The following is a 10,572-nucleotide window of genomic DNA, read 5'->3' on the forward strand; positions in this document are numbered from 1 at the left end:
CGCCACCACCACCACCACCACCACCACCGTCACCACCACCACCACCACCGTCACCACCACCATCACCACCGTCACCACCACCACCACCACCACCGTCACCACCGTCACCACTACCACCACCACCACCACCACCACCACCACCGTCACCACCACCGTCACCACCACCACCACTACCACCACCACCACCGTCACCACCACCACCACCACCACCACCACCACCGTCACCACCACCACCACCACCGTCACCACCACCACCACCGTCACCACCACCACCACCGTCACCACTACCACCACCACCGTCACCACTACCACCACCACCGTCACCACCACCACCACCATCATCACCACCACCACCACCACCGTCACCACCACCATCACCACCACCACCACCACCGTCACCACCACCACCACCACCACCACCACCACCATCACCACCACCATCACCGTCACCACCACCACCACCACCACCACCGTCACCACCACCACCACCACCACCACCGCCCTCATGGGACACAGCTACTGTAGCCCCCTTGGTCTGGGTTAAACCAGCAGGGAGCAGGGCTGACCTGGAGCAGGTGTTAGGTTCCCAGCCTGTAAACACCCCCCCCCCCCCCCCCCCCGGGCTGACAATAGAGCAGCAGACACCGCCCAATGCTATGGTTCGCCCCGCGTTGTGGTCGCAGAGAGACAGCTGCCCACTGAGCGGCTGTCGGTGTTGACGTAGTTCATCAGGCCCGCGCCGTCGCCACCTCACGGTTTCGCTCTGCGTCGGAGGAGCCGAGTGATGCCAGTGGTTTAACGGGGGACGGGCGATGTTGGACGGGGATCTGTTGGGAACTGGAGACAAGGAGCCGCTTGTGAGAGAGAGAGAGAGAGAGAGAGAGAGACTCAGAGAGTGAGTGAGAAAGGGTGAGGCGAGTGGTCCTGAGGGAGTGGAAAATATAAAACCTGGGGTGTAAATGTGCAGGGCATGCCAAAGCATAGGCCATGCAGCTGTCTCCTCATTACAGAGAGAGAGAGAGAGAGAGAGAGAGAGAGAGAGAGAGAGAGAGAGAGAGAGAGAGAGAGAGAGAGAGAGAGAGAGAGAGAGAATGAGAGAATGAGAGAGAGAGAGAGAGAGAGAGAGAGAGAGAGAGAGAGAACGAGAACGAGAGAGAGAAAGAGAGAGAGAGAACGAGAACGAGAGAGAGAGAGAGAGAGAGAGAGAGAGAGAGAGAGAGAGAGAGAGAGAGAGCATTTCAGGACAAGAGAGAAAGCCATAAAATAGAAAGAGAGAAGAAAAGAGAGAGAGAGAGAGAGAGACAGACAGACAGACAGACAGAATGGAGGTTAAGGTGACTCTAAACAGTTGGAAACCAAATGGCAGCAGGACCTCTAGGTGACATAACCCAGCCGCATCCCTGTGCAACTTTTCCACGTTTGGTGAGTGTTTCACTGTGGCTGCTGTGGCTCCCCTCTCTCTTTGCCGCCTGCAGCACTTCTGCTGCTCTGTCAGGCCTTCTGCATTCTCGCCGTTGCACGTTATTCATAGTTTTGGCTATCCTTAACGTAACAGGTGAGTGCATGCTAAAATACTTTTGCATCTGTGTGTGTGTGTGTGTGTGTGTGTGTGTGTGTGTCTGTGCCCATGTGTGAGTGTGTGTGTGTGTCTGTACCCATGTGTGTGTGTGTGTGTGTGTGTGTGTGTGTGTGTGTACCCATGTGTGAGTGTGTGTATGTGTGCGTGCGTGCGTGCGTGCGTGCGTGCGTGTGTGTGTGTGGTGTGTGTGTGTGTGTGTGTGTGTGTGTGTGTGTGTGTTGTGCTTGTGTGCGTGCGTGCGTGTGGGAGGGATAGTGTGAATTGTTACTTGTGGTATGTGATGAGTTGGGTAGATTAAACTGCCTCACAGTTCACCGGGCGATAAGTGCTCACTTTAGCTCAGACGCTATACAGCTTATTAACATTTGAACTCTCTCCACCTCTCCAACGAGACCTTCATTTGACTTCCGCAGCATCTGCTGCCGGTGGTAGGAAGGGAGGGGGGAGTTTGGCGCCGTTGTGGCCATGTAGGATTTATTTCTTCTAACCTTTAAAAGTTTTTACAACTCTGAATCACAATAAGCAAAACAGAAATAACACAAGCCGTGATATAAGAGGTTTGTTGACTTCTGCCAGTTCAACCCAGGTTTTCTTGAGTGTTTAAGGGGGGTTGTACTTTTCAGGAAATGGCCATATCCTGAAAAGATATAGCCGAAAAGATACACAAACACACACACACACACACACACACACACACAAAGAGAAATAAATAGCCAATGAGAAAATAGCCAATGGTCCGATCAACCACAGATGAATTGCCACCTCAGCTCTCCCCCCCCTGAGGAACTGAAATAGACCCCACAAATATCTCACATACACAGAAACATATAGACCGAAATATACATTGAACCCTAAGGGGCGGGACTTTTCTGTGTGGAGCTTGAACTATGCACTGCTGTAGCGTTTCTACAGCTCCATGCGTTTTCGCAACGAGTCCGTCTTTACGGAGATAATCCTGAAACGCATCAAAGGAAAACAGAGGGGCAAAAAGATAGTATTTCGGCCGTGTGGACGGGGCCTTAACGTTCTCCCGGTGTTCATGTAGGTTTACCTACAGGTGCTCAGGTTTTACTCCCGCACAACAAAGAAAAAAACATGCACTTAAATTACTCCCGCCCTGCTCATTACCAAGGCAGAGACATCTGGAGCTGGTTCCCCTCCCTGCCCCGTGGCAGACCCACCGCTCCCAGCCCCTAGAGAGGAAGCAGAGGATGAACTTCCCCGAGCAAATCAATAAGTATATCAAAGAATCGTAATATCATATTTACGCGCCCCCGGTATATATTCATTTACATTTGAGCATTTAGCAGACGCTTTTATCGAAAATGACTTACAATAAGGACATTTGTACTTACTAACCCTATTCTATATATATACAAAGCAGTAAATGCTGAGTTATATATATATATATATATATAACTCAGCATTTACTGCTTTGTGGTTGTTTTTTGTTTAAGTGGTTGCAGTACATCTACTTGGCTGCCCCTGGTGCTATTGTACGACAGGTACAACAACTTCATGTCATTGTTTACAAAGACGGGCCAGGGGGGGTGTGGAGAGAGTGTGTCTGGCTAAGCCTTGTGGCTTTCACCACACGTCCACACTGGAACAAAACCAGTTACCTGGGTCTGCTGACCACCAGTGGAAGGAACTGGGCCATGAAGGAGGATTTCTGGTCTGTTGGGTGAATGGAGACAGGCACCCACAAATACAAACACAGACACACACACACACACACAGGCATGCACACACAGACACACAGACACACACACACACACAAAACTAATAATGAGGTGGGCATGATGCTTCCACAGTTTGACAAGTTTGCACAAGAAGATATTAGACACACACAGATAAGAAGGCACACACACACACACACACACACACACACACACACACACACACACACACACACACACACACACACACACACACACACACACACACACACACACACACACAAATGTTTCCACTTATTAATTATTACGCCAAAGGCTGGTTTCAACATGTGTTCTCTCTACGGGTGAACAGATGTTTGATGAGCAGACCAGCCTCATTTTGGTTAAGTGCTGTAAGCTTCATTAGGTAGAGAAGGGTCCATGGATACAAAAAGAAACTTATATTCTGGCAGCTAGACAATCAACACTTTGCTTTGTCACATTTTTAAATAATTGATACAACTGGCTTTTGAAAATGATGCCTGATTAAAACGAATGAATAAACGTAGGACGTACTCATCACTGGACAATGGGTGAACAACAACTCACGCTCTTTGCTGCCACAGCCGTGATTTCAGTGCTGAATTAAAACCAAATCATGCCATAGGGTTTTGCTGTAGATGCAACCATGGAGCAAATAATGAGTCATACTCAGGCCACAAGACTCGACAGAGTGGGCGCCATTTTGTTTTAGCGATCCTCTATGCATGTGATTATAGTGAATGATGAACAGACATCTCAAACAAGTAAAGCAAAAAATCTAAACATATAGACACATCTAATGAATGTAGAAACAATTTGTTAATTAATTTCTGATGACGCAAATGGGAAGCCTGTCCATGCGTAGTATTTCAACATGTATCCACACGCTTTTGCTCACAATATAACTCGGCTCAAATGCAACAATAAAAGGATAAATATTTTGTAATAAGTATAATGATAACGTAATAATAATGTTATTTTTTCAATCTGACATTTCCAAAAGTACAGATATATGAAGAACTGAAGCCACACCAGGGAGAGTAAGCAAAAAAGTTGAAGGTGATATTCTGAAAATGCAAATAGTGGTACAACCATAAACACACAATGGTATTTAGTATTTTTGTATTAAGTACATTTAGTAGACAAAATACACAGGTTTGTAAACCCGGAAACAGTAACGGATGGTTCACAGTTTGACGCATATAGTGGCTGTTAGTCACACAAGCACCTTGATAGGCAGTCACTGATATCATGGAAAGTTTGATAAGAATTACGATGTGATGACATCATCCCCGAGGCCCATCCCTTATGATGTGTTCTTGCTATTGGCAGTTGTCAGTGAAGCAGAGTCAGTTGAAGCAGAAATGAGGCAGTTCAAAACACGTCGCAGGATTGTGGACTCAAGTGCAGAAACAAAAAACGGCTTGGAACAAAAAGGTCGAGACAAAAAAAAAGATGACGATGGGCAACAAGTCGGAAAAAAACTGCCTGACTCATCTCAAAGCAACCGAGACACAGACTAGACCGGGTTAACGCCGGGACAGGACGATCAGAGAGGGCAAACAAAACGATAGTTATGATGTAGTTATAATAGATAGTTATAATTCTAGTTCTATGATTGTAGGCTACGCTGTCTATGGCTTCGCCTTACGGGCTGTTCCCGTGCACGGGACCAGCCCATAAGGCGAAGCCTAGACTAGACGGTGTATGGGCCGACAATGAAATAGAACCAAAGGCTTGAACACACAGGAGGAAACCATAAACAATCAACACAGGTGGAACACACTCAACAGCTAATGAGATTAAAGGACGTCAGGGTGGAAGAAACCGAAACTACACAAAGGTTAAACAGAGTGGTTCAAACGGTGACAAGATGTATGTCTTACCCTGAGATAACATACAGCACATCGACAAGGACTTCTGTGGGGGGGGGGGGATGGAGGGGGGGAGGGGGATGGAGGGGGGGGTCACAAGGAAGTTAAGCACACGCTGAGCAGAACGCTTTGATTCTTGGACGTCTGGACTTTGGGCAGCCATGCTTGTCTTCAAAGCCCAACGTGTTCATTGACTGTCTCATTACGCCGCCGCTCGGTCAGCAGAAGAGATCCGCTTTGTGTGGGGGGAGGGGTGGTGGGGTGAGGGGGGGGGGGGGTTGTTGTGTGTTTGAGCAGGGGGTGAGTGTTTGGGGGGTGGAGTGGGGGAGTCAGAGGGGAATAGTGGGGGAGTGAGTAGTAGGGGAGTGGTGTGGGAGTAGTGGGTGAGTAGCGGGTGAGTAGTGGGTGAGTAACGGGTGAGTAGTGGGTGAGTAACGGGTGAGTAACGGGTGAGTAGTGGGTGAGTAACGGGTGAGTAGTGGGTGAGTAGTGGGTGAGTAGCGGGTGAGTAGTGGGTGAGTAGTGGGTGAGTAGTGGGTGAGTAACGGGAGAGTAGTGGGTGAGTAGTGGGTGAGTGGTGGGTGAGTAGCGGGTGAGTAGTGGGTGAGTGGTGGGTGAGTAGCGGGTGAGTAGTGGGTGAGTGGTGGCTGTGTTGTGGGGCAGCATATCAGGATAATAAGACTCCTTTGTATTCCGGGGCCTTCTCTTCCCGGACGTCTTCCCGGAGCAAGAGGTCAAACTCAAAGGCTTGGAAGCACTGAGAGGAATCTCTAATCCCCCGCTAATCCCATGTTTGCATCCAGACAGACCTCTGATCCCCCTAAACGTTGACTCGTTGAACGCTGTCGGACGGACAGACGGACGGGCGGACGGAGAGACGGACGGCGCCAGAGCAAGACGTGGAGAAAAATTGAAAGAGAGAAACAGAGAAGGAATGAAAGAAAGAAAGAAAGAAGGAAGATGAAAGGGGGACAGATTGAGTGGCGATAGGGTGATTGTCATCGGGTTAATCAAGCTGTGGCTACAATCAGGGCCGATAATGGCGGACCCCTTGTCCGGCAGAAGGGGCTTTGTGGAAGACAAACACAGGGGCCCTTAGTTTGATTATAGTGGTGCCTCTGATGCTAAACAGCCAACTTCCTGTCGCTCCAATTTCAGACGTGGTCATTAGTTTGAATTGCGTTAGCACTTTGAGTATTTGTATTTGATTTATGGCTCTACTCAGAAATCCGCCTCCCATTCCCGTATGTTGCGTAGTTTCACGTTAGTATCATAATAACGATGGTCTCGTTTCATCCCGTCGTTTTGCCGTAATGGCCGTGAGCAGGCGTCTACGTAGCTGAGTGGTCTTAAATCTGGAGAGCCTTCATTAACCTGGAGACAATTACACGTGTAGGAGTAAACCGTTAATCCACTGTATAATTAGGATGACCTGTGTTGCAGTAAACTCATAGATCTGAATTGATTAACCTTTATGTGTGCGTGCTCTTATAGTGTCAAATGGCAGGAATATGTATTTTGCAACATCTGTAATAAGACCTTTGTCCTAGTAAAAACAAACAATATTATTCACACCAGTTAGCAGTAAAAGGTTATTACAACACAAGGTTATTATAACACAAATGTGATCCTTAAAGTTGGATGTGTGAATCGTCATTTCAGGCTTCATATATGTTGGAGGGGAAACAACTTATTGTAGTAAAAATTGCATGTAAAAGTAATACATCGGCTTCAGTTTTGGTCGATCTTGTAATAGAGAGCGAGCGAATGTCTGACTGTTGCTTTTGGACTTTCCCTCCAGTATGACAGCCCGACACGAAGCAACAACGTTACTGTTACTCTGTGTGGCGTCAAGTCTTTTCACAGCGTGCCACGGATTGCTGTCAGATGTTTCACCGCATCCTGCTCAGCGCTGATGAGTTTGGTCTTGGAGCTAAATGAATTCCCTGCTTCCAGCACCGAACCGCACGGAGGAGGAGGAGGCTGCCATTCAACTCTGACTGACATTCAAATAAAACAGATCATATTCCGATGTTTCCAAAAGGTGTTCACGTCAGATCCTGGCCGCTCCGTCGGAGAGCCCGTCCTAGTATAAGCACAGACAGCAAAGTGTTTTGTCTACAGTCTAAATTCGCCGTCCAATTCCACCCCAGTAGTGCTCTCCAGCTACGGCGGCCGCAGAGCTGGTGGCTACAAGAAGGCCGCAAAACTTCTTGCTTCAACGCGGCCCCCTGTAAACGCCTGTTTACTGACCGTGGCTGTGCATCTATTTATTATATATATATATATATATATATATATATAAAACTCAGGCTTGAGTATCAAAGCTTCACTCACTTCACAGCCATTTGTTTTCTTTCTAACACGTGTGTGTGTGTGTGTGTGTGTGTGTGTGTGTCCTTGTGTGCCGTGGCAGATGAAGGTGATGTGTGTGTGGGCCGTGCTGCTCTGCCTGGGTCCGTGGCCGGCGGCCCTCGCGTACCGGACCCCCTTGGACCAAGGACCAGCGGAGTCTGAGCAGAGGGGTCCGGGGAGGACGGAGCCCAGGGGCCGCCCGGCGGACCGCTACCCCAGAGAGGAGGGGGCGGCGTGGGACGGCGGGTACGTCGACCGAGGGCTCCGTGTGTGTGTGGAAAACCAAGGAGGGAACTCAACGACCTGAGGGTTCGCGTTCAGACAGGGAGCCGCACGTGGTTGTGCTGCAGAAAAGTCTCGGACGACATCGGGTTTTTCCGACATCATCATCATCATAACACTATTTTAGGTCGAAGAGTAAACAGGATCCAGGGGAAAAACCGCAGACCCCTAATACGGCTGACGTGTAGCTCATTATCTGCACGCGCGCTCTCTCTCTCACACACAGCCAGCCGTTGTACTAACCAAACTAAGCCTTGTGGAAACAGCGACAGGCACCAAACAAAACGTCACAAACACGTAACGTGAATTAACAAGCTACGATCGAGCCCATCTGGTCCGCGTTGAACCTCGTTTACAAACGACTTTCAACTAAAAGCACACAGTGAGGAGGTTAACGGCGGGGCGCTTTTTTTGTGAAATGGATCTTCCGCAGGCAGAGGTCGTCCAGGGAGTGTCGCCGATGCTGCGACCCCAGAGAGGACCCCCCCCCGTCGGGCTACAGCGGCCAGAGCTACCCCCAGCTCCACCCGCCCCCGCCCGAGTACAAAGTGGTGCCCCAGATCAACATTACCATACTCAAAGGTTCACTCAATAATAGCATGCTTTCATTGCATAAACAAACACATGCAGCCCCCCCACACACACAATAACACACACACACACAGACACACACACACACACCCGCACACACACACACACACGCGCACACACACAAACACACACATCTGGTGTTTATTGCGGGGTTTCAGAGCGAGGCCGGTGGAGGTGTGCCTCCTGCCCGCTGGGGAAATGAAGAAGATTTGAGGGCTTTTAAGGAAGAAACAAATAAAAGCGTGGGTTAGTTGGTGTCCGTGGGGGGGGGGGGGGGACGATTTCGATGTGAATGTGGGGTTCGGCTTCGCTGGAGCGCAACACATTGCCCGCAGCGATCCCGACCGCGGCAATTAACTGTGTTTTAGCAAAAACCCAGCGTAATGTGAGTCAGGCACCGGGAGTCACTGGGAGCCGAGTGGGCGCGGCGGATGTCTGAGGGTCCCCGTGAAGTACGCGACAATAACACTTTTGGTTAGCACACTATAGAGTAGACACACAGTAGTGTAACCACAAGCACACATACCTCGACCAAAACTACAAGCGCTGTGACTACAAAGCACCCGTAGCCACAACAGCTCCTTTCGACCAGGCTTCACCTGAAACCGTTTTCCCAACCTCCCTCCAGTGTTGTGCAAGTTCACATTTCACGTGAACTAGTATAAAGTTCAGCTCATACTAAATAAAATTAATAAGTTCACCAATTCAGTTTTGAACTAGTTCATGTTCAGTTCATTCATTTTAGAAACCGAAGAATAACTGTGGGAGTGAGTATTCTGTGCGTATCTTTTTAAAATTAATCCTCTCCATTACCAGCTGCCCATCACTACAATCTCAGATTGTTGTGGATATTATTTGTACACCTGTTTCATTCATCACAACTAAGGCAGTAACTCTACTTAATAATCATGTCATCTAAGCGTCAATTCAGAACGTCACAAAATCTGAACTAGTTCAAGCTCAAGTTCTTTAGTTAAAAAATATGTTAAGTTCAGTTCAAAGTTCATAGCAAAAATGAACTTATTCAATGAACTGGTTCTTTTGAACTAGTTCACGCACAACGCTGACTCTCTCTCTGCCTTTTTCGCAGGTGAGAAGGGGGACCACGGCGAGAGGGGACACCTGGGCAAACCGGGGAAAAGCGGGCTGACGGGCCCCCAGGGGCCCGCTGGTTACAAGGGCACAAAGGGCAGCCTGGGCCAGCCGGGGGAGGCCTGCAAGTCGCACTACGCCGCCTTCTCCGTGGGCCGCAAGAAGGCCCTCCACTCCAGCGACTACTACCAGACGCTGGTGTTCGACACGGAGCTGGTCAACCTCTACGGACACTTCAACATGTTCACCGGCAAGTTCTACTGCTACGTGCCGGGCGTCTACTACTTCAGCCTGAACGTGCACACGTGGAACCAGAAGGAGACGTACGTGCACGTCATGCACAACGAGCGCGAGGCGGTGATCCTGTACGCGCAGCCCAGCGACCGCTCCGTCATGCAGAGCCAGAGCCTGATGCTGGCGCTGGAGACCCACGACCAGGTGTGGGTGCGCCTGTTCAAGGGGGAGCGGGAGAACGCCGTGTTCAGCGATGACTTTGACACCTACATCACCTTCAACGGACACCTCATCAAACACAAGAGCGAGCTGTAGGGGGGGTCTGGGGTGCGTGCGTGCGTGCGTGCGTGCGTGCGTGCGTGTGTGTGTGTGTGTGTGTGTGTGTGTGTGTGTGTGTGTGTGTGTGTGTGTGTGTGTGTGTGTGTGTGTGTGTGTGTGTGTGTGTGTGTGTGTGTGTGTGTGTGTGTGTGTGTGTGCGTGCGTGCGTGTGTGCGTGCGTGCGTGTGTGTGTGTGTGTGTGTCTGTAGTTGTGTGTGTGTGTGTGTGTGTGTGTGTGCATGTGTGTGTCTGTAGTTGTATGTGTGTGTGTGTGTGTGTGTGTGTGCATGTGTGTGTGCATGTGTGTGTCTGTAGTTGTATGTGTGTGTGCCTGTAGTTGTATGTGTGTGTGTGTGTGTGGGTGTATGCATGTTTGTGCCTGTACTTTTGTGTGTATGTGTGTGTGTGTGTGTGTGTGTGCATGTGTGTGTGTGTGTGTGTGAGTGTGTATGCATGTGTGTGCCTGTACTTTTGCGTGTATGTCTGTCTGTGTGTGTGTGTGTGTGTGTGTGTGTGTGTGTGAGTGCGTGTGTGTGTATGCATGTGT

General features: G+C 49.5%; 1 protein-coding gene across 1 annotated transcript in view; it reads left to right on the plus strand.

The window, feature by feature from the left end:
- The window catches only part of LOC311355233 (complement C1q tumor necrosis factor-related protein 1-like), a gene marked incomplete at its 3' end in the record, with an annotated part of 13,362 nt that extends 3,340 nt beyond the window's left edge, over window positions 1–10,022 (plus strand). Inside the window, exons 2-4 of the mRNA XM_084474967.1 lie at window positions 7,570–7,754; window positions 8,224–8,372; window positions 9,472–10,022. Of these exons, the coding sequence (XP_084331093.1) occupies window positions 7,570–7,754; window positions 8,224–8,372; window positions 9,472–10,022 (885 nt within the window). The remainder of the gene's footprint in view (window positions 1–7,569; window positions 7,755–8,223; window positions 8,373–9,471) is intronic.
- Between the last annotated feature and the right edge of the window lie 550 nt (window positions 10,023–10,572).

Source organism: Micromesistius poutassou (assembly GCF_964030765.1).
Source record: "Micromesistius poutassou genome assembly, chromosome: 11".
In the NCBI taxonomy this organism is placed as follows: domain Eukaryota; kingdom Metazoa; phylum Chordata; class Actinopteri; order Gadiformes; family Gadidae; genus Micromesistius; species Micromesistius poutassou.